This window comes from Rhipicephalus sanguineus, chromosome 7 (assembly GCF_013339695.2).
Source record: "Rhipicephalus sanguineus isolate Rsan-2018 chromosome 7, BIME_Rsan_1.4, whole genome shotgun sequence".
NCBI classification, from domain to species: domain Eukaryota; kingdom Metazoa; phylum Arthropoda; class Arachnida; order Ixodida; family Ixodidae; genus Rhipicephalus; species Rhipicephalus sanguineus.
Genome location: NC_051182.1, coordinates 80,346,438 through 80,371,359, shown reverse-complemented (window position 1 = coordinate 80,371,359; position 24,922 = coordinate 80,346,438). Strand labels below are relative to the sequence as shown.

The 24,922-nt window shown below is 44.1% G+C and overlaps 1 protein-coding gene across 1 annotated transcript; it reads left to right on the top strand.

The window, feature by feature from the left end:
- Positions 1-7,670: 7,670 nt before the first annotated feature.
- LOC119399554 (uncharacterized) lies at positions 7,671-19,713 on the top strand. Its single transcript, XM_037666364.2, has 5 exons — positions 7,671-7,765; positions 11,288-11,349; positions 12,598-12,693; positions 14,900-14,929; positions 19,577-19,713. Exons 1-5 carry the CDS (start codon positions 7,687-7,689, stop codon positions 19,631-19,633), a joined length of 324 nt encoding a protein of 107 aa, XP_037522292.1. The 5' UTR covers positions 7,671-7,686; the 3' UTR covers positions 19,634-19,713.
- Positions 19,714-24,922: the final 5,209 nt, after the last annotated feature.

Sequence of the window (24,922 nt, the reverse complement as noted above, 5' to 3'; positions counted from 1 at the left end):
GTTTAACGTGGATGCACTCACTTTGATGATTGGTGGTACATCTCCATCCCGACGACTAACGTCCATGTTAAATGATTAAACAAACCCTTGTGGTAGCTGTAGTAGTTAACGGTGAAAGCGTAATCAGAGAAGGAGGTTTGACAGCCAAAGAGCGTCGCATATTTGACGTTGAACTTGGTCGCCATCCCGCCTCATGTTAACATTTGACTGAACACCACGGCCGGACTAGAGGGAAACGCAAAGCGCGTCGTGCCGCCCCGGCAGCCCGGCCGCGGTTTTTCTCGGGGCGAGCGCTTCAGCGGGGAACGCGGTGTTACAGCCAGGTGAGGCAGGCGCGCGTCGCAGAGCTATTTTTGGTTTGGATTAGCGGGATGTTATGAGCGAAGCCGACGCTTTTACGACGTTTGGTATAAGATCGCCACCTCGCGGTGTGTTAAGGCATTGACAAAATTGAACTTCTATTGAAAACGCGCCGAATGGGACGGACGTGTAACGCGTTGCAGGTGCTGATCGCGGAGGCCACAGTAATGACGAATTACTTTACTTTACCGCTCCCAAAGGGCAACACCACCCCGCCGACCGGGAGAGTGGTAGATATAAAAGGCGCGTTTGTAAAGCCTGTAGAATCTGTGACCGTGGCGCAGTTGATAGCTTGTCCGGCATCTGTTGTTGCGGACCGAGCGGTCGTGGGTTCGATGCCCGTTGACGGAACTTTTTTTCGTGGCCATCTGATTGAGTAAAATTTTTTCGACGACATTTCCGTGGCGGAAATACGTCACTGAAGTCTTAGTGGACCCCGGCATAAAACAGTTTCGTGTTAAAAATTTGAAATAGCAGCATGCCTGTTTATCTTTGTACGAGAATTATCCCACTGGTCTGATATATCACTACCTATTCTTTCAATGGCGTTTTACGAAGGACAACATAAAATCTACTGAGAAGCTGTTTTAGGTATCTCTGACCCAAACCTCGCGGGATCAAATCCCGGCCGCGGAGGCCGTACTTTGATGAAGGCGAAATGCTACAGGCCTGTGTACTTTGATTCAGGTGCACGTTAAAGAACCCCAGGTGGTAGAAACTTCCCAAGCCCTTCACTACGACGTCCCTCATTATCGTATCGTGGTTTCGGGACGAAAAGAGCGTACAGTTATATTATGTTTTAAGTATCGCACAGAGCCCATTGCTTACATTTTTTTATTCCACTTTGCAGCCAGCCTACTCCACCAAGGCTTTTTACTCGGTAAGATCATCTTCATATCAGCTCTCGATGTGAAAACTGATGAAAAACGAACACAAAGCTTATTTCCATTGTACTTGGTATTTCTTCGTTGAAATACTTTCAGCCAGATTATCTTTGCTCATTAAAACAATAATATTATTAGACGCACGCATTTTCCTTTAACATGAAGTAGCGATGCTTGACAGTGACATATAATCATCTGATCGAAGCATGTGAATTATTGCCTCTTTTAAATACTTAAGGTAACAATGCAACATGTTTACCAGGTAGTTTCAGAACAAAATGACGACTTAGCACCGATATTTCATTTTCAGTCAAAAAGCTAAAGTATTTATGTTCGTTCATGTTTTCTACAGTCGCTTTATAAGTCCGTTGAATAAACCCGCATTCCGCCGCAATTGGTCCCCGTTTTCGAATTCGATTGCGCCAACATGCCAAAGATGAATTGCGGTGATGGGGATCACCAAGAAAGATAAAACATTGACGAATAGAAAAAGGATACGAGGGTTGGAAGACAGAGTATGTACGAGTGCTACACTGCTTTTTTTTTTGCTACAGATAATTTATATACAGGGTCTTTCACGTATCTAGAACCAAGGTTTAAAAAAACAAGTGGCTAACCGCCACTGATTGAAACTTTGCGGTAAACTTCCAACTGCGGTACAGATATTACTGCGTACAACCTGCTACGAAGCCCTTTTGACAACCCGTGCCTTATAATGCACTATAGTGTATCCCGTTCTAAGCGACGAATTCTTGTGCAATAAGGTGTAGTTTCAAGGCCAAATCGCGATCCTGAAAGCTGAGTTGTTTGCCCGCAGAAGAAGCAAAGTCCACTTTATATTCCGTATAAGAGTTTGGAAACATCAACTGAATTAAATGACTAACATTCGACGCCACCTGGGATACCGCCGTTTGCTGCGGGCTTCTATTTATTATAAATTGCTATGATGCGCTGGTAACTCAATGCATAGAGCTACCCGTACGGTATCTGCGCTGCCGCGCGTAAGATAATCGACACTGTTTAAAAAAAGGATAAAAGAAACATGAGCGTGACACCTCCTTATATTTACACGCGTCTAAGGCACGGTATCTCGGAAATGTTTTCGATGTGGCTTGGTCAGTGTCGTTACAGTGGCGTTCTTTTGGCCCGATACCTCTCCGCTGGCTGAGGTAATGCATACACATTCTGTGTATTGCCACGACAAATTAGAAGTTGTTTATGGACCTCTCCCGTGTAACCTACTGCTTCTGTGCTGTCTGGTATAATGTCACTGGTACTAAAATGAACCGATTATACTATCGTGTAGAACGTCAAGTACTACTCAGACGTTGCAAACTCTTACGGTACCTATAGCTGACCCTATTCAAATGAAAAATGCTACATTCATGTCCAATGAGTATAATAAATGCAACATCCAAGGCTACGAGTTGATGGCACCTTTCCCTCTTGAATAAAAGCGTAAGTGATCAGATGAGCTCTACGTCATGTCACACTAAGAAGAAACGCTGAAGCAGTTCGTGTGATATATGAAAGCGACATTTCGCCTTCCATACTGCACATAATTAGTGCTGTCCAGCTAAAGAAATGTAGCGAAGGTGTTCTTTGAAAGTAAACTCCTAGTGCAGAGTGCCTTTGCCTGTCTAACTGACCTTTGAATCAGAGCTAACCAATACGCCCTTTGTTTTCATTTTAGGCCGGGGAAAAAGCAATCATTCGCGGACTTTTTGACACCTGCCGCAAGCAGGTATCCTGAAACATCGACCCGATCTCAACTGTCATCCTCTCGCGAAGTGTTGCGCAATAAATTGTGGTCATCACCGTATTTATGGATGTTGTCTCTATCTTCTACATGAGAAAGTGTTAACTACGACGACAACCACCATGTACTTGCAAAGGTGTGACTGTGGCTTGACTGTGTTTGCGTTTCGTGCAGTCGTTTTTATAATTGTGCCCGTGCTTGCGTGAACGTCTCCGTTCGTGCGAGTGTTTACCTGTATATGTATGGTACACTGAACATGTGTGTGTGTGTGTGTGTGTGTGTGTGTGTGTGTGTGTGTGTGTGTGTGTGTGTGTGTGTGTGTGTGTGTGTGTGTGTGTGTGCGTGTGCGTGTGCGTGTGCGTAAAAGCATAATTTACGCATAGATACGTTCTGCGCGACTCCAAAGAAAAACCGGCTTAAAGGTGTAGCTCCTTTGTCTCGCATCCTTTCCAAGTATGTAAAGCTACTGCTATTACTCTATCATGTACCACCAGCTCCGAACTGCCTTCTTCAACGAGAGCAGCCAAACATGATGCAAGCATGAGGAGGTCGACTGAAAAAAGGGAGACGTTTCATGTTCTGCTAAACGGCGACATAAGTGCTGCAATACCAAAGAGCTGCCTCACTAGATGCTACAATGGGACTACAATGCACTGTGGTGTCAGTTCACAAGGGTGGTAGGAATAATGAAGTACGCTTACGTAGGCTTACTAGACTTTGCTCAGAAATTTTAATCTATTAAGATGGAGCAGTGATATGCTGTGGATTTCCACACTGGGTGCGACTAACTTCTCACGTGCTTTCATGTAATCTATCCCAAGACTTGAGAAAAACATTTTTAAAAGATGATGTAGAAGAAATAGCTCTAAATGCAACAGAACAGAAAATTTCTTGTATGCTATCATGGCAGTTTTCTAACCAATGGCTCATAATGACTTTACTACGTTTATAAAACGGAAAAGTACCTCGGTAGGTGGCTACGAAATCACATCAGTACCGACGACATGTGCCTGCCATTGAAGACCATTAAGTGTATAGCCAGTGGTACCGCTTGCAGACACCCACAACACTCACTGGACACAGACGTACTATCTTTCTTGGGTATTATCTGCAGATTTGTTTGATCAAAACTTCGTTCTACGGAATCCGGAAAGTTTCTACGGAAAGTTTCATAAAGCTATCTACTCCCCCGCAGTGCACAGATTAAACTGCACAGCTCAAACAATACGAGCCAGCTTAAATAGCAAACTTCGCTGCTTCCTTGAACATTATGAGATGACGAAGTAAGAGTAGTGCAATATCCTTGCTCCCTCCAAAAAGTGCTGTCGTTCTGCAATTTTTTTCTGAATTTCAAGCGAAGCTTTTACAGCTCACAGTTCACTGGCGGCGTCTGGAAAAACTCCTGGGATATATTAAGTGAAACAAGTGAAACAAGGTGCAAAGGAACATGCCACTGCTCCTCGCGTGCTAACAGATTAAGATTCCTAAGTGAAGTCTACACATTCATACGTAAGAAAATAATAATAATTGATAGCATTTAAGTCCCAAAGCGAGGATATGATGATAAGAGACGCCGTAGTGGAGGGCGCCGAAAATTTTGACCACCTAGGGTTCTTTAATGTGCACCTAAATCTAAGTACACGGGCCTCGAGCATTTACGCCTCCATCGAAAATGCGGCCGCCGTGACCGGGATTCGATCCCGCGACCTGCGGGTCAGCAGTCCAGCACCTTAACCAATAGACCACCATGGCGGGTAATCACGTAAAAGTACTTTATTATTTTTGTTATCAGTTTCACATCCGTGGCATGCCACCACACTGCATTGTGGTCTCACTATACCGTCTACTAACTACGGCAGCTCTCTTTATTTTTTTTTTCAGCCTTAACATTGCTGTTTCAGCACCACATGACTCTTTATGAAGACATGCGTATATAAGTGACTGATTTCACTGGCGAAATGCACACGAAAAACACGGCGCCGGCGAGCGTAGAGAATGGCTGGCAATTGGGCGTGTTGGTTCATGATCGAAAGTGTTGAATTGCGCAAACAGCACAGGGACTTAAGTGTGTGGCAGACTGGAACAAGCTTTCTGAAAAACAAGTCTGTTGTGCAAATGAAGACATTTGTATATCTGTTGTAACCCCCCCCCCCCATACACACACTCTGCTGTGACGCTCAAGGGCAATGTGAGGTAATTCTTGAATAAAGAAAGGAAGAAAAGACGAAGACACACACAGCGCAGTGTGTGCTCTGTGCTCTTTCGAGCGTACAGAAAATACGGCCGTCGAAGGGGCGCCGGTCACGTGTGTATTTGTGTGCGCTGTGTCCCAATAATAGAGAGTTTTAGCAAGTTACGGAAATACGATACGCAAATACGGTACGGGACTACGGCAGCGCTCCTTCCCTCTAGCTCGCTGTGCTTAAAGTGCGTCCCCCGATCGACAGATGAATCGTTAACAATGCGTAGGCTGACAGGAAACAATAAGGCATGACACCCCACAGTGCTTTTTTTTTTGTTGAAAAAAAGGCCTTTGTGGTGTTGGGATGCCTTTACTGGAATTAGGAGCAGCAAAAACACGGCGAGCGAGAGAGGATGAACGCTATACCGTAGTCCCGTACCGTATTTGCGTTCCGTATTTCCGTAACTTGCTAAAAATCTCTAATTTGCGCTCTCCCAATCGTGGGCTTTTCGGCGATCGGCCGTTTCTGACGTGGCAATCCCGTCTTCGGCCGAGGTGACTTGTTGTTGCACTTTGCCACGTTTGACGGTCGCCTGTATAGGAACGCATGGCCGTCGTTGTTGCATGTAGCAACTGGTGTTGCGATGCTAAGCACATGGATGAAGGCTCGATTCCAGGCATAGAGGAAGGAAACGGTTATGAGGGAGGAATTTGGGATTCGATAGTTAGGAAGAAATAAATAAAGAGAGAGAAAAAGCGGTACGTCAGCACGCACTCGCCAAGCTTCGCTGGCCCACACTCTCCCACTTTCCCAATAGGGCCATAGGGCTCCTTTCTTTTCTTTTATTTTTTGCCCGCAGCTACTCCGCACATTCCTATCACGCCACGCTTTTTAGCCTTTTTGACGTGGACAGAGTAATGTGTATAGTAATGCGCATGTTCCTTGAAAGAGTTCAAACGCCGCGATGTATTTTTTTTTCAACTCTGTAGCTAGACTCGTTTTATATGCCCACAGAATTTTCTTTATGTGCCCCTAGTTGTCGAAGCGAGTGCGCCGAACATTTTGCCACACAGCAGAGCAAGTTGGCGCTGAGGATTTAGCATAAAATGATGCTAAAACTTTTATTTTAAAAATATATAAGCTACTGTGGATGTAATAACGAGCTCTTCTATTTAAATTCTCAAATATTACCTTACCTGATTCAATCTATTTCGTAATTGGCCGGGGACATGGTCTGCTTGTTGTGAACAGTTCCTATCGACAATAAAATAAATTAGTTACTTCTGCGTCCACTTGTTTCCCATCAAACCTACGAACTACACTGCTTCGCAAGCGCACTGACGTTGAGGAAACATTCCAGTCTCTTTCATTCTCTCTTCTGTACAAAACAGACTGACGAAACCTTCCTCAAATTTCTTGCCCTTTATTGCGTATGCAGCAATGCTTCCATAGGCGCTAATAAACTATCACGTATGTGGAAAACACGCGGGCACGTCGGCGCCTCTGGAGAAGCACTTGCACTCCGGTTGAAATCTGAGGCTGCCCTAGAAAGAAAAGATTGGTATGCACAACGCACAGATCCACTGCGATGCTTCTATTATGTGAGGCTCCAGATTAAAGGTACGCGGTGACTCGCAGGTATAAGGCGTTACCCAATTTTCCTCGTTTTTTAGGGGCGAAGCTCCTTAAGGCGGCACCCGTTCGTCCCTCGTCGTGCTCGTAGTAGTGAGTAACAAGTCTTACCCTTTGACCTCCAAGGTGGTGCCGGTGGGAGATTTCTCCTGTGCGTTGTTGAACAATAAAAAATTCGCAGCGTGCGCGTTAACTAAAAGCCGAATTCTTCTGTCTCTGTAGAAGTGTAAGTGTTAGCTAAAAGCCGACTTCTTCTGTCTCTCATTCCCATTAGCAGCCATTGTTTACCTCCAAGGTAGTGCCTGGTGAGATTTCTCCTGTGCGTGATTAAACAATAAAAATTTTGTTCAAAACGCCGTTGATTGATGAAATAAACCAACGAAAGACGCCAGATGTTTTGTAAAAACAAAACGAAAGAACGCCAGATGTTTCTAAAGCAAAACGAAAAAGACGCCAGCTGCTTAACGAAAGACGCAAGGTGTTTTCTAAAGCAATGGTTTTCTAAACAATGAAAATTCACAGCGTACATGTAAAATTAAAGTGAGCTGCAAGTCGTCATAACTCATCGAACCTTTAGTATAAACGCGCCCGATCTCACGTCGGTGATGATGTACTGGGCAGAATTCACGGAAGATTCACGGTTTACCGATGAACCTCCGCAGCTTCGCCCACTCATCATCATTCACTCCGTGGATATGCTGTGATTTTTTTTTTCTTATTGTTTTTTTTTTTTGAGCGGCTGAAACGATTAGTGACGGCTCGCAGCAAACTCAGAGGCGTCGCTGCAGCCTACATATATAAGAATGCGAATCAGGCGGCAGCAAGCTTATTTTCCTCTTCGATGCTCAGTGGCCGGTGTGTCTGAATCATGAAGTCTGCCACCTTCTTCCTCCTGCTGGTCACTATCGCAGGCATAGCCGCGGATGACACCCATAATCCACACTGCGGTAAGTCTTTCCTTATTTATTTATTTACTAACTTCGACGGTTTTAAGCAAATCGGGATGTAACATCGAGAAGTCTCGTTAGCTTCTGCGAGGGTTAGTGGATTAAGGGCTGAGACTTCTCTTAGAGGAAATTTTCTTCAGTTGCTTCTACGAGATGTGCGGATAGCTGGTAAGGCTGGCGTCCAAAGAAATCAGAACATACTACTGGTAACAGCGTGAAGGCGGTAAAAATGTTAGGGTACGTACGACAGAGGCGCTGACGCGTGCCCTCATTTTGTGCCCCGTTTTCGCACTTTTCGCAGTAGTATGACTTCCCACCGGCAAACCCAGCTTGACACTATTTTGAATTTCTAGAAATTCTGTACGTTATCTACTCATGAAGAGAACTGCGGACCCATAAAGATTAGTATCATACAAGAATTTGCACTCATTGATTGCATCTTGTAACATACGAAGAGGCGTTGCACTGGCCACTAATGAGTTCGCATATATCAGGTAGGCAGTAACAATGTTTAGATGCGTGATTGCCTGTCAAGAGTCACTATAAGGCTTCATAATGCAGTAGTATTGGAATGACTCATAATAGTAAGGACTTATCTGAAGTGCAAGCCCGAATTCTCTTTCTGGAGAGGGGGCGCCCCTTCGCCTATTCAGTTGGGGCGGGCACGCGCGTGTTCTCTTGCGTCATCTTATGCTAGCTGTCCTATGGAGAGAAGATTTAAAGAAGTGGGGGCCGCCCGGTATGCCCCACCTTGGCTACGCCTCTGTCTAAGTAGCTATGCCGCTGTAACTATGCACGCCAGTGTTGTCGCTTTCAACAGTGGCGAGCACAAGTGCATTTACTGCCGCGTTCTCTAAGCAACGGCTCTGGCCCTGCCTTCCACGGTTAGCCGAAAGTGCACGAGGCCGATGTGCCACTGCGTCCCTTCGCAGATAACACGCGTCCACCGTTTGACTGCCTCTGTGGCCACTGAATATCTGCCTAAGATAGGCAATGATTCACCGTGCCGCAACGACTAAAGCACCAAGAAAAAAATTCGGCAGATCCCGCGTACCGTGGAAGTCGATGTTATGCGAAGCATGCGGCGGGAAGGTGACTGTGGCGTAATTTTTTGTACTAAGCGAAACGTTATAAAATGACGCTAAAGATTTGTATAAATCTTATACGCACACATATATGTTGAAGAGCCGCATATGTGTTATACAACCACTTGTTTACAGTTGGGGGGTAACGCTGCAAGGGCAACATAATATTACTGAAGAAATTTTTGAGAGTTCTTGAACAAGGTCATCATCACCGTGCTGAGTGCGTACCAACATCTGGTCATGACTTGTTATCGGATCCGGTCATGATCACAGTGACGAGGGGTCCATGTGTAGTGAAGTATGAGGTATTGTACAGCTGTTCGGATTGGCCGTTGCCTCGGTCATTTCGTTGACAAATTGTCTGTCGATAGAGCCGGCGACATGTCGGAAGGTCAGAACCTGAAGTCACCCTTCGCGTTGGTGACGTATAGGCAGTCGCGGCTGGTACGTAGGCCTGGATAATGCTGCGTAGACAAACATCAAGGTATGGCGCTTGTCATATTCGTAGACAGCGTGGGCGTATATGCCCTACGTAGCCTAGTCTACAATGCGGTTGTCAATCAATCTGGCATCATCCTTGGTCAGCATGAGGCCATCGCCCAGCCTCGTATGAAATGAAGAGCACAGTGCGTCGTTCTGGCGGACAAAGTGCACTTTACGGTGCGGTAATGTGAATATCATAAGTAACTTTCCTTAATGTAGTCCTCCGGGATCGAGCAATGCTTTCAATATAGCTTGCTGAATCAAAGGAACGCAAATGTAATGTTTATTAGACTGCTATAAAAGCGGTGCCATCACTGGAACCACAGACGTTAATCTGATATGACGCCTGTATGGTAGGAGTACACATCGTATGAGTATCATGAGGTGTTTATTGCTTTCGTGTAAAATTAGATAGCAAGCACCACGACCACAAGTGAGGTTGCATCCGTATTACGCCTGCATAGGCCGTTTTCCAAACCTGTTTCTTGACCTGGCGTGGTTCTGTGGTAGAATACCTGATTCCCACGCAGAATGCTTGGGTTCGATTCCTGCTGGGATTCTAATTTTCATTATTTCCATTCGTCGGGTCAACGCTGCCGATGTATGTTTTTCTTAACGCTCTCACATTTACGCTAGCAATGTCCGATTTCGCCGTTCCTGGGTAGATATAAACTGTCAGTCACCTGTGGCGCATATCCGTACACCGCGGCCCGTGGTAAATGAGTATGTGCCACACGTGTCTAGCGGAAAGGGTTTGACGACGTACGCGACAGGATTTTCTCGTTATTCATGTCATGACCCGACAGTAATATTCGTCAAATCCTCTTACCCTCCCATGCCAATTTTGGTCAACACCAAGCTAAGGAGGCGATCATGAGAGCACCCAGACGTAGACGGCTAGATAGATAGATAGATAGATAGATAGATAGATACGTAGATAGAAACGCTCAAAGTGCCAAAGGTTCGCTAAGAAATGCTTCGCATTTATTAACCGTTGTTCGGCCAGAAATAATCGTAAGTACCTGCGACCGCATTTCGCAAAAATTGATACCGTGAAGTACTAGTTCTTTTTCCCAGATGCGAGGACAGCTCGAACGACCTACCAGGCAACATTCTAAAGCGCGATTCAGTGTGCGTGCTTGCCGACAAATTAGACCGTTCTGCGTTTGTGTGCTAGGAAAGGTGTAGTACTTCAGCCCATGCTTCGAGGATTCAGCGTATGTTGCCCGGTGTGCTTTTAATTTACTCGTCAGTGCCACACGTTACTGTTCCCTCTATTCATGCCTCTATTTTTCTGTTTGTGCCTCGCACATGAACCCATCACGGCCGCAGTATGATTAAACGAAATAAAAAACAAAAATTATTTCCCCGCGCGACGCCACGCTCAAGCCATCCCCGCAATGCTGGCAAGTCCTCACAGGTGACGTTTGGAGGGATTTTTAACTTGAGCATGAGTGACAAAATCTAGTGTGTGTCCAAACAACACTAAAACCGCAATGTTCCCATTTATCACCTAAAGTTTTCCTGTTGCGATATCTCCGGTTTCTGAAGTATCCTTCTAATACTTATAACTCTAACAACATATAACTTATGTCAAGCGCTGACGTGAAATGATCACGTTATATTCCGCGACCACACACACCTATCCAGCATGTATTATGTAATCGCTTTCTTTATTCCTACTGCCCCGCACAGCGGCATCGCAATCTCTCAGTAAAAAAAATAGGCGAGCAAACCTAACATGATCAGCTTTTTATATTACCGGTATCATCTCTAATTTATTGCCATATCATAGTTTCTAAGCAAATAGGGAAGATGATTGTGATGACAGTAGTAGTGAGCAGTGCACCTAGCTGTTAAAAGTACAAAACCCGAGCATCTGTTACACAAATCAGCGTTGAAATAAACCCTTAGATTATAGTTGTTCTTGTTGTTGTTTCTTTTTCTCTTACAGACCATGACGAGCAGAAGCTGAAGGAGGTGGTTGCCTGTGTGAAGCAAAAAGCCACCGATGAGGTTCATCTTTTTATGTGATCTCTCTGTAAAACAGCGAAGCGGCTCACAGAGGGTTTTTAAAAAATATATTAAATCTGGAGTTTTACGCTCCAAAACGACGATATGAATTTAGGGCACGCCGTAGTGCTCTAAATATACGTACACAGGTGTAGTTTAATTTCGCCCTTCTGAAAATGAGGCCGCCGTGCTCGGGATTCCAACCAGTGTCCACACGCTTAGCGGACAAAAAAACCTTAGCCGCTAACTTACCACTGCGGGTACACAGATGTTAAAGTATTCATGCGCGTCGCCCCAAAAGAAGTCTTGAAGCATGGCGTTCCCGGAATACGTGGTAGCCGTATCAATATTAGTGTCATAACTATTATTTTAGATTTGAGGCCTGATTTAAATAATCTATAAGCGCCAATCACTAATGTTTTATAATTCACATCATCCTCTACTTCTTTTCAACTAAACATAATATGTTAAAGTTGCTGCAGCACTAGCAAGAACTTTCGTGCTTAGCGCGGTATAATGAGAGTCCAACGTAAAGTTGACGCTTATAACATTGAAACTTGCTTGCAAAGTATCGCACTCTCAACGCCGCAACCTATCATGCCCCACGCATTGCTGTAGCAGTTCTTGTAGGCGTCGTTTTGTTTGACCGCCTAAATTATGACCAGACGCTTAAATCATTCCTCAACAACAGGCGCATTACATTCATGACAAAATAGGACGCCATGTTTGCATGAAACTTTGCAGCTTAAGCAGAAATATTGTTCATTCAGTGAGGCGCACAATAACACTCACCTTTGTGTGATATTGAAGGGCGAAAACTTTACCATAAAACTACATCGACAAAAGCGAGTGCAGACAGGAAAGACGCTCAACTTGCAACCGAGTTGCATGCCTACCAAACTCAGTTGCAAGTTGAGCGTGTTTCATGTCTATACTCGCTTTCGTCGAGGTAGATTCATCGCCAACTTTTCGCTCTTCAATACTACACATGTCTCACTAGCTAGCTTAACAGTTCACGCTTCCACAACAGTAACCTCGTTTCCCCACATCTACTATAACGTCTGCCACTATGACGGAAGTTATTCCATCATAATGGTGAATTTTGGTAATGGCGGATGACCTAATTTTCAATAGGTTAAGCAGTCTCCTCTATAAATAAGTCTTCTTTTTGCTGCGAAAAAAACTTCGTGGCTACCGCTTTTTCGCGTGCCCTGACAACAGTCATTAACAAAGCGGCATTTTTCTCCACAGATTTTTAAGAAACTGGAAGCGGCACGCAAGGCTCTTCAGTGCCCCGACATTGAATGCGGCGTGCGTAAACTCTGCCGCATGCATAATGGAGCAGTGGTAAGTGGCTGAGGCGCGAAATAGATGGTTTGAAGAAGGACCTTGTTTAGTCTTCGATTCATTTGTTCTTCAATGTTCAATTGTTCTGCGCATTATCAAAAAATATGAGTGACGAACGTGCGAATCTTTCGTGTTGGCTGGAATTATATGTCATTCATCGTTGCTTTTGTAAAACTTGCTCGTCCGAAGCGTTGCTTCAGAAACACAGGTTCACGTACTCTGCATCAGAACAGAAGAGACGGCTAACACTCGAAACAAAGCTGGCAGTTTTTGAACACATTCTAGGAACTTGTTGAAACCTTTCAATGAAAATTTAGGTACATACAACGAAGGGCGTCCGGTGCTTTAAAAACTTGAACGCACCTGTATTGCACCTGGATTCAGCATATATCAAATGAACTGAGAGTGGCCACATCTTGAGGAGAAGCAAAATTTTTCGCGCAAATCAGGGCCATAGAAACGATTATTTTATACTTCCTTAAAGACTGCAAGTCGGGATATTTCCTTGGTTAAGTGTGGGTTACAGAGGTTAAATATAACTTCCGGAAGTAATCATTTGAAGATGACCTTCATGACTAATACGGTCAAATTTAAATCGACGGTACGATGCATAGTATTGCCACTATTTAAGCGCGGGCATTTACGATATGGTTGGTATCAATAAATGGACATTTTGTATTGCCCGGAGAAGCGCGCATCCGTAATAACCATCTCATCTACTGTCAGTGGAATGGGTCCAGTGTTTGCAGGATGGATTTCATTGTTGCCCAACTTGATCACTTGTCAGAAGCAACCACCGGATACTTGCTCAGAAAGCAGCCTTCAAGGCGGCTTCACTGGTCGACGGGCTCAGTGTCCTATTCGACGATACTAGCAGACATGGTCCAATGCCTTCATCGACACATAAGGAGACCATGTTCTGTGCATGACTGGCATATCGCTGCATTGCTCTCCGGGCAAAAATCTGAGAATGCCTACATTTATGGAGCAGTTGCAAATAATGCGTAATCAGATGCCATAAAAACGAGGTCGGCGCTTGCGCCAACAAATATATCATCACTTCATTTTTTTTTCTTAAGGCGGCGCGCTACCGTAAATGAGCTACCATATCTATGAGCTTGTTTGGAAGTTTCACTTACATATCTACATATATTTAACTTTCAAATTCTACAATTCGTAGGCCTGACAAAATAAGACGTGTTGGTACAGAAAGGAGCGATAGTTTTTCATTGATGGCCCCGGCTTGGATAAGTTCCGCACAAGGCAGCAGATGCCCCATTGATTTTTATCGTCTCTGTTGAATTTCCAAGCATGCCCTGCCATGGGCGTGGTTTTAGCGCGGTGCCACAAGAAACGAGGAGTGGATCTCGGCGCCGAGTAATCTCGATTTGAAACAAAGAAACGTCATACGTCGTCTGGTGTCACCATAGGAACTCACCACAAACACCAATTTGGCTACACTAACCTGACTGCAAAACAATACACTTATTACCCTATTACACCTCACGCCAACTCCCATGCCTTACCCGGCCCAAAGAGCCATCCATTGTCGAAAACGGTTCTATTCATTGATTCATCTGCAATTGTGTTGACGTATCTTCAGTTATGAGTCTCCAATGGACGCGCACGGCAGCGTTCAGCGTAGGTAATGAATGTATATAGGTCACTAAACATTATGAAAGATATCCAGCGATGGCTTCCTCTCAATAACAGAAGCAAACATCGAATTCAGTGTTTTTGCTTCAGTGCTTTCGCACTCTGAAACTTAACTGAACTTGACATTTTATTCCGCAACAAGAAAAAAAGTTAGCAGGAGTACAGGCAAGAGCTGTGACAACAGCTTACGGGCTTTGACCCCCTATTACACAGGGCAGCGAAACAGCCGAGAGAAACCTACGAGTTAGGGAACGTTGCTATGGAAAGGCGGATTATGCAGCAGGCGTAAAGAGAGAAAAGGGCAGTCTCCATATGAGATTGTTATACAAGCACTAAACGCAGTTCTTTTTGTGATGTGCAAGGTGTGGCAACGGGTTATCTTCGTTTATTATGCGGTGGAGATGTGTAGACAATTGAAATGTAATCGTTGAGGCATCTCATGGGTGCCATGTTTGATGCACATTTATTCTAAGATTGTATATTACGGCCATATGTCGCCACCATAGTCACATGACATGCATAACAATTTATTGTTTTTTTCTCATTGCAGACTGCAGAAGTCACCAGGCGGTTCTACTCCGTAAGTTTCAAAGTCCCTAGTTTGCTAAAAACCCACGTTGAAACAAGGCTGATATCACTGTGTTGTCGTACAATGTAATACATTAACTTCATTACAATATGAAATTATTTGCTCATGCAACAGTAAAACAGAATGCACCAAACCGGCGTACCTTAGTGGGGGAATATGTGGTAGTACTCCTAGATAGGCAGAGTCGTTATCGGTAAGTGAAGCCAAATCTGAAACGAGTTTCACGTGACGAAGATGCATGGGCCTACAGGGTACGTATGAACCCGTTAAATATTTAACTGACCTGTCACACAGTTTACTAAGTAGTAACGGGCATCGCGCGTTCACTGCTTAGACATTTGTACAAGATATTTGCAGTGTTTCAATAAATTCTGCCCCTAAATGCTGCGCCGCTGCCGTTCGTGGCCGTTCAAACCTTTCGTCCAGGCCTGCCAACACGAAGACACTGTTCAAGTAACACTTAGTGCCTGGTTACGCCCACGGCAGCGCCATGGGATCCATCAGTCGTGCTCGCATGGTCAGGTCACATCGACACTTAAGGGCGAAATTACGTGGCATTTACTTCAGGGCGTGCAATAGGGTAAACGGGTTGTCTTGGTTTAAGCTTTATATCTCGGGAACTGTTTCATATATTGTTGTAAAAAATTGCGTCCTCAATAAGAAAGCTTGTGGCCTTCACTCTGTGCATTTTTGAGCCTGTAGCTTTTCTTACTTTTTTCTGGTTGAGTACCTAATTTTAGTCTGGCGTGCCAAATTAAATGTACCTGTTCTCAGAAACGAAAAGCAGCATGACCATAAACTTTCGCAAACTTCATCCACATGTTATTGGTAATAATTTCTACCTATAGGACAGAGGTCGGCAAACTCACTCATGACTCGACACACTCAGACTCATTTAGACTCGGATAGGGCCGTGAGTCTGAGTCTGAGCGAGTCCACGCGAGTAATATTTTGGTGAGTCTGAGTACAAGTTTGTCTGGTTGAGGAATCTTTTGGTGAGTCTGAGTCCGAGTGAGTTCATTTGAAGAAAATAATGGTGAATCTGAGTCCGACTGAGGCCTCAGCTCAAAATGTATCGCTTGAGTGAGTCTGAGTGAGCGCCACTTTTTATTGCCGACCTATCGTCCTATCTATTCATCTCCGCCATTACTATTAGCCTTATATAAGCTTACGTTTATACTCAAGTCTATTCACACATAGCCCTAAGCAGTAGCGTTCATCCGCACCTCAGTATTGATCAGAGACGTGAAATGGGGGTGGGGTGTCATGACCTCAGCCCGCAAACTCTTTCACGAGTTCTTGATCAAGATATCTCGTGTGAGTCATGTATTTCATAAAAATGTCGATTGAAACTACTCATAACTCGCATATAAAGGTGCAACATCAAAAAGCATATCGTAGCGCACCGCTTATGTGAGATATTGGCGTCAAAGAACACTTACACCATGATCGAAAAAGCGGATTTTACACTAACCGACCCATGAGTCCACTCCCTCAGGCTCATTCAGACTCAGGTCAAGCCGGGAGTCTGCGTCTGAGTGAGTCCGGCTCAGCAACAATTTAGTGTGTCTGAGTCGAAGTGAGTCTGGTTGAGGAAATTTTCGTGAGTCTGAGTCCGAGTGATCCCCTCAGCGCAAAATATATTGCTTGAGCGAGTCTGAATGAGCTCCATTTTTTTTCCGACCTATGCTATAGGAACGCGCTCCTACATTTATCTCACAAGAAAAAAATATTGTCGTCACTTGTCACGTGCCGTGAGAGACTTTCAAATTATTCTTTCTTTTTCAAAATCACAATTTAAAAAAAAGTTTTTCAATGCTTTAGGTTCAGACTATTTGAAGGGATTTAGGTATTATCTGAGAAAATCTCAGCGCGATCAGTTGGATAGTTTTCAAAAAAGGTACATCAAATTTGGAAAAGTTTCACAAAATGCATCGTAAGAAAACCACGCTTTTCTATTTAAAAACACGCGCGGAACGTGCTCACAGCGTACAGCAATGACTACGCTACAAAAGCATTTTGGTAAGAAAATTTGAAATTAATACGTACCAAAATTGTATGAAGTGAACATATTTAAAGGGACTGTCTACCGCTCCGAAAAAAATTTTCTGATTGTGTTGCAAAATGAGAAGATCGTTCGTCATATCGGTGGCAACCAGCATGCTTTTATCCCATTAGAAAGGAATTATATTCTTAATTTGATGTTGAAAATCGCGAACGAATGACTGATACGTCACCAAACAGCGATGTGGTTCAATGTACTGCTAGGACAAGAAATCCTCGCAGGTAGACTCATTTTGCTTAAAACCTCGCATGTATAACTTGAAATTGTATTTTACGCACTTGAGGTAGCTTTCGGTTGCGTCAGAGAGTAATCTTATGCTTTTTTTTTTGCTAACGCGTCCAAAAAGGCACCTGGTGGCGCTTCTTAAAGCGCCGCCTCCAATTTCGTCTGCTTCAATTCATGCGCTATGCCATGCGGTCCTCCGTGCTGGTCGTACCCGTGCCGCTGTATTGTTAGGATGTCTCACATGTGCTGTGCCATGAAGGCGTGCACTTATCGTCTCTTTTTGATGAATCAACTTTGCTTGGATTCCGGAAGCAGTGCTAAAATTAACGCATATACTGCGATTACAGCACAACAAGTGTTCTGTAATCGTGTAATAAGGCTTCATTTAATCGCTAGCGCGCTGAAAACGGCTGTTACATTCCTTACATTAGTGTTCAGCGAAAATAAAGTAATCCAACAGAAATCGCATGTGCTTTCGGTTTTAATTTTTGCCGGCAGTACTATCATCATCGTGTCCACCAGTCAGTGTTGTGGGCATGTTTCACACCAATGGAAGAAGACCGAACGCAAATCGAAAAATTCTGTTTTAAAAATTTTTACTCATTTTCCAGAAAAACAGCTGCAAGCATGGACACTTCAGACTGTATGGTTTCGATGGCGGTACGAAACAGAAAAGCGATGAAGGACGGTAGACAGTCCCTTTAACTGATCTAGGCTTACTTATTCTTTTAAAAAATACACACATGCAGAAACAATGATGGAAAAATCCCGCACATTCGTCAGGAGGCACAATCTCTGGCGCCATATTTAAATCACTTGGAGCGCTCCTATACGCTCTCCAATGAAAGGTCTTGCTCCTCAGAGTGTGCATTATCTTTTAGTAATGAAATAAAACATCGTGTTAGGGGCGAAGCTCCTTAAAGCGGCACCCGTTCGTCCCTCGTAGTTGTCGTAGTCGTAGTGCGTAACCAGTCGTAACGCTAGTACCAGATCTTGACCTCCAAGGTGGTGCCGGTGGGAGATTTTTCCTGCGCGTTGTTGAACAATAAAAAATTCGCAGCGTGCGCCTTAACTAAAAGCCGAATTCTTCTGTCTCTCATTCCCCATTAGCAGCCATTGGCATGTTCCAGTAGGAAACGCTAGTAGAAGTAGAAGTGTAAGTGTTAGCTAAAAGCCGACTTCTTCTGTCTCTCATACCCATTAGCAGCCATTGTTTACCTCCAAGGTAGTGCCTGGTGAGATTTCTCCTGTTCGTGATTAAACAATAAAAATTTTGTTCAAAACGCCGTTTATTGATGAAATAAACCAACGAAAGACGCCAGATGTTTTCTAAAAGCAAAACGAAAGAACGCCAGATGTTTCTAAAGCAAAACGAAAAGACGCCAGCTGCTTAACGAAAGACGCCAGATGTTTTCTAAAGCAATGGTTTTCCAAACAATGAAACTTCACAGCGTACATGTAAAATTAAAGTGAGCTGCAAGTCGTCATAACTCATCGAACCTTTAGTATAAACGCGCCGGATCTCACGTCGGTGATGATGTACTGGGCAGAATTCACGGAAGATTCACGGTTTACCGATGAACCTCCGCAGCTTCGCTCACTCATCATCATTCACTCCGTGGATATGCTGTGATTTTTTTTGGTCGCTCTACGCTACCATACGTCCTTCATTATTCTTCATTGCCGTTAAAATATTGTAATCATTGTCGAATGTTACCAGCCATACACACATTGTCATGCACTAATTATTTAATCGTTCTAATAACCAGATGCGTTTACGGAAGGTGTACGAGTCTTGACCTAACACAAAAGGTGGCGCTAGCAGATCGCGACGTTCCGGCGCTAGCTTCGGCTTAGTCGGTTACCTGCTATACACCTACTCGTTGTCTTAACCGATGTGTAGTCGCATGATAAAGTGTTGCCTTGTACTACTGTCATGTGTACACCTTGCTTGGCAATACATACACACCATCTTAACATTAAAATCGCAACCACTAAAAAACTGGAGAAAAATAATTAAAGCAGTTCTTTATGGCGCGCCGGGGCTCGTTCCAATATCTCACAGGCTCCTAAGAACGACGGCTCTCATTAACCGCAGCAAAATATTGAAAATTCCTTCACTATTCCACGCATCGCTGTATCCTACCATTGCACTCATTCAAGCCTGAACCTCTGCATCTTGTAGTGTCCACCCGAAACTTGTAGAGAAGTTGCATGTAAAGATCACGATGTTTAGAACGCTCATATTTTCAATAGGCCTATAGAACGTGAAGAAACATAATTATTCAACAATGGAGACACGTTTCATCAAACAACATTGGCTTGTCGCTCTTCTTTCATTCTTCCAGGATGAAGTCAAGGCGATCATTCGTGGCCATTTTGACAGCTGCCGTGACCAGGTGTAAGGCGTGCATCCATGTCCATCTGTCAACCGCGAACTGCGCACTCATATTCCAGAATAAAATATTTTGCACAGACCTACTCGCACAGAGACCATGTCGCAGGAATTTGCTTTCGCTCACTCCGCGCGATTTCTCTCCCTGTATTCCGCGCTTCTTTTTGAGATTCTTCGCGGCAAGCGGCACTCTTATATGCGCAGTAGCTTACGATAGACGCAACGCGTCAGGAAAACTGTGCTTTTATATTGATCTCAGCATGGCTATACATTAAAGCACTGACAGTGACATACGAGGGTGAAAACTTCAAAGGAACCATGCACGCCAAATTACGCATGTCGCTTTTATCAGCGGTTCCCTTTCTATAGGTCCTGAAGACCTCTGTGGCTCCAGTGAAATCGGCGAGAGCAAAGTGTTTGATATTTGAATTTGTTTAGTGTCTTTCCGTGCCAATTGCAGCATCATGCTTCAAAAATTTCTGCTGCCAAAACTGAATTATCGCTTGGCTTACGGTCATCATCTTGTTTGCTTTGAAACATAAAATATACTGTGCACGCTTGTGATGCATTCACTGCGAGGAATTTACAAATCGTGATGTGTTTAATACAATAATACTTGTATAAGCCCCGAAAAAGACATCAATCTGTCCATTAATATAAATTCTTGTGCCACTGTCACACGTGTAGCGCTGTCCAACGCTGTACATTTCAATTCTGCATCAGGGCAAAACGATTCAATCCTCTGTGGCAAAAGACAGAATTTCCCTGCACTGACAACTCCTACGTTTGTTATAGCTTTCACCTGCTAGCGTTATTCTGTTTTCAAATTGGGTGTGTGCGCATTCCTCATACCACCTCGTTCCATTCGGCGTTTCTGCATGACCCTCGTCGCTCTCCTCCTCGTGTGGTGCCACTCTCCGTGGCATCCCTGAAACTTCGAGCGGCGTGTTTTCATACGTAACGATGCATAGCACGTAGCTTTTTAGAAGCGAAGCTCCTTAGGCCCGTACCCCTCCGCGCCGTCGAAGCTCCCTTCTCTTAAGCATCGCTTTAGGTTGCAGTGGCCGGTTATTAAAGAGGAAATGTTTAGGCCTTGAGTGTTTCTCTTCTAGCGCACCAGAAATTCGAGGTTCAAAGAAATAAGCTCTCTGCACAACTGGTTATAATGGTCGTCTTCACTTTCACCACCTTTATCGTGAATTGTGCAATGACAACCATCATTCTAGCGCACTACGGGCGCTTTGTCGAAGGTAGTAGCAGGCGCTCTCCCCACCCGGCGCCGGCGCAAAAATGCAATGAAACGCATAGCACTCTGAACAACGCGCGCGGCGTTTCGTCGCCGCTGTCGAAGCTCCAGGCCGCATCACCGCTCGCACCCCTCTACCACCTGTCTCCCTCACCCTGCGCTGCGCGCGCCGCACTCACTCGCTCACTCGTTTCCGCCACCGAGCACAGCAGACGCTCTCCCCACCCGCTCCCCACCCTACCGCCTTCATGAAAGCCAGCAGCGAGATCAGGTGGAGTGAAATACGAAAGGGTACGCCAACGTCTTTCGCCTGCTTTAATTTTGCATATTCAAGTTCAATACCGTGAGTTCAAGACTAATGTAAGTTCAAGACGCATGCAAACTTACGTTTGCATGCCTCTATTTCCAAAATCTTTTTGCATTCATCTAAGGGTGATACAAAGAACACGTTGCAATGTTAAATAAACTGCGGGGCTAAAATTTCGATGCAGGGCCTTCTTAAAGCATGAGCGAACGCGAAATGCCACTCGCTCCTCAATACTCGGCAGTGCCATCTTTATTGTTGCTGTTACTGTCGTGCTTTCACAATACTCAACGTCCAGTGAAAAGTAGTCATCCTGAAGATGATCGCTTTCAGCACCACTGCCAAAAACAATCTGAAGAATTTCCTCCTTTGAGAGGCCTCCACTACTCCGCGTCGCCATGTTTACAATGAGGGAAGCGTGTATGAACACGGAGAACTTGTAATCATGAAATGCTTTTAGCTCCCGTTGTCGGTTATCCTCGTACTTAGAACGATACATCCGGGAACTCACAAGATCCTCCGGGGATTGTTGCGAGACTAAAATGAGACATTGGTCCATTCATAGCAAAAGATTACATAACTTGGCTTTCATACCCTAGCTACTCTGCAAACAAATTACGCAATATATTGTTTCAGAGCTTTTATTGGTGTTCATTCAGATTATCACTGATGCTGTATGTTGTACGCTGAAATGTTACTTACAATTTACTATAGCGACGTTCGATAGGCAGATAGGGCACCATACGTTTGCTCTTTTAAACGCCGGCGCCAAGCCAGAGCTCTTTTAAACTCCAGCGGCGAGCGAGTAAACGGCGCGCTGTCAGAGCACCTTGTAGTATAAATTTGAAGGTATGTGATTGCGGTTGGTTGGTGCACCGTGCACGATAACCTTCCAATAACCATACCATACTGTTAGTCGTTTTTGGTCGTGAACTGACCAAAAAACTGAAAGGATCAATGTATCCATGTGTGTGAATGTATGTGTGTGAGAGAGAGAAAAAGAAATTTTGGTGCACAGCCTTCGAAAAAGTAACTGTTGGTATTCCCCAATGAGGGCACTTCCTGGATGGCTGCCTGTGTGAAATACTGGACAAAGGGCCTACAAAACTTCCCCAGTGCGCTGATCGTCGTATTTTGTGATGGTTGAAGTATTTGGGCAAACGTTCAAGACTTCAAGGAAGAGGGTACGTTATTGACTGTTTAGTTCAACATGTTAAACATGCTAAAAAGTACACTGATGGTTGATCTGGACCGGCGTACTTGATTCGTTCACGTGAGCTAAAAGCATGCCAAGTCAGTCAGCAAGTGCGCTGATTCTTCATCTGGGTAGTTATAGAGCATTCCCTTCCACTATTGTAGAATCGTGTTAAGCTTCTTAACAAGTAGATTGACTGTTCATCTGGAGTGGTGCACAGATTTCCACTCATGTGTGACAGCCTCACGTTCAGCATCTTTACGACAACACTGATCGTTCATCTGGAGGGGTGTACAGTATTGCATTCACGTCTCGTAGAAGCGCGTTCAGAATGTCATAATACGGTGACTGTTCATCTTAAGTGGTGTACAGGTTTCCATTCACCTGTGACACGCTCACGGTAAGCGTTTTAGGAACTACACTGATTGTTCATCTGAAGTGGTGTACAGGATTTCCTTCACGTGTAGGAGAATAACATTAAGCACCTTAACAAGTACACTGATCATTCATCTGGAGTGGTGTACAGCATTCCCTTCACGTATCATATAACCGCGTTCACAATCTAACAATACAGTAACTGTTCATCTGGAGTGGTGGACGCGTTTCCATTCACGAGTGACAGAATAACGCTAAGCATCTTATCAAGGACACTGATTGTTCATGTGGAGTGATGTACAGTATTCCCTTCACGTGTCATAGAAACGCGTTCAGAATGTAGCAATAAAGTGACTGTTCATCTGTAGTGGTGTACAGGTTTCCGTTCACGTGTTCCACGCCCACGGTAAGCATGTTCACGACTTCACTGGTTGTTCATCTGGAGTGGTGTACAGGATTCCCTTCACATGTGGGACAACAGCATTAAGCATCTTAACAAGCACACTGACTGTTCATCTGGAGTGGTGTACAGGATTCCATTCGCATGTAATAGAATCAGATTCAAATGATACAATACAGAAACTGTTCATCTCGAGTATTGGACAGGTTTTCATTCACGAGTGACAGAATAATGCTAAGCGCCTTATCAGAGACACGGATTGTTCATCTGGAGTGGTGTACAGTATTCCCTTCACGTTTCATAGAAACGCATTCAGTATGTAACAATATAGTGACTGTTCATCTGGAGTGGTGTACAGGTTTCCATTCACGTGTTCCACGCCCACGGTAAGCGTGTTAATAACTGCACTGGTTGTTCATCTGGAGTGGTGTATGCCATTGAATCATGTTATGCATGTAACAAGTCCAATGATTGTTCATATGAAATGGTGCGCAGGATTCTCCACATGTGTCATAAAATATTGTTAGGAATACACTAAGTACAATGACTGTTCAACAGGAGTGGTGTAGAGGATTCCATTCATATGTGACGGAATCACGGTAAAGGTGTCAACAAGTACACTAATTGTTCAACTCGGGCGGGGGGGTCAAATTCCCTTCAGGTGTGTAGAATCATGCTGAGCATGTAAGAAGCACAGTGACTGCTCATATAGAGTGTTTTACAGGATTCTCTTCACGTGTGATAGATCCACATTATGCATGTTTACAAGGGAACACGTTGGTCATCTGGAGTGGGGGGCGGGATTCCCTTCAGGTGTGCTAGAATCATGTTAAGTATGTAAAATAACACTGGTTATTCGCGTGTAGTAGTGCACAGGATTCTGTCCGCGTGTCGTAGAATATAGTTAAGAATGAACCAAATACACTGATTATTCATCTGGAGTGGTGTACAGGATTCTATTCACGCGTAAGAGAATCACGTTAAACTGTCAAAAGTACACTGATTTTTCATCTGGAGTGGTGTACAAGATTCCTTTCACGTGTCATAGAATCATGCGAAGCATGTAACAAAAAAATCGGCGTCCAATTTTATGCATGCATGTTACATGTTCACCTAGAGCAGTGTACATGATTGAAAAGGAAAGTAAGAAGTACAATGAGTGTTCATCAGGATTCCATTAACATGTCATAGAATAACATTTAAAATGTTGACAAGGACACTGATTCTTCTTCTGGAGTCGTGTACAAGATTCCCTTCACGTGGGCTAGAATCACTTTATGTATGTTTACATGGAAACTGGTCTGGAGTGCTGGGCATAATTCCCTTCAGGTGCGTAGAATCATGTTAAGCATGTAGCGAAAACACTGGTTGTTCATCAGGAATGGTGTAGAGGATCCTTTTCACGTTTCGTATATTAATGTTAAGAATGTACCAAGAACACTCATCGTTCTTCTGGAGTGGTGCACAGGATTCCATTCACGTGTGATAGAATCATGGTAAACAGCTAACAATTACACGACTGTTTATCTGTAGCGGCGTGCAAGATTCCCTTCACATGTCATAGAATCATGTCAAGCATACTGATTGTTCAACTGGATCGGTGTACAGGATTCACTTCCCAGTGGTAGAATTATGTTAAGCATACTGACACGGACACTGGCTGCTAATTATTCTCAATTAAATTGTAATTAAACACATATTAATTCTGAAGTCAATCATGCCTTCTTTTTTCATAAATAGAATCAAATCTCAGGCTCGAAGTATAATACGAATTTGTTT

What these genes read in the sequence shown, in the direction of transcription:
- LOC119399554 (XM_037666364.2), top strand. Translation starts at nt 7,687, where the DNA reads ATGAAGTCTGCCACCTTCTTCCTCCTGCTGGTCACTATCGCAGGCATA. An exon ending in AGCAAAAAGCCACCGATGAG is followed by an intron (nt 11,350 to 12,597) that starts GTTCATCTTTTT and finishes TTTTCTCCACAG; the next exon opens with ATTTTTAAGAAACTGGAAGC. An exon ending in TCACCAGGCGGTTCTACTCC is followed by an intron (nt 14,930 to 19,576) that starts GTAAGTTTCAAA and finishes TCATTCTTCCAG; the next exon opens with GATGAAGTCAAGGCGATCAT.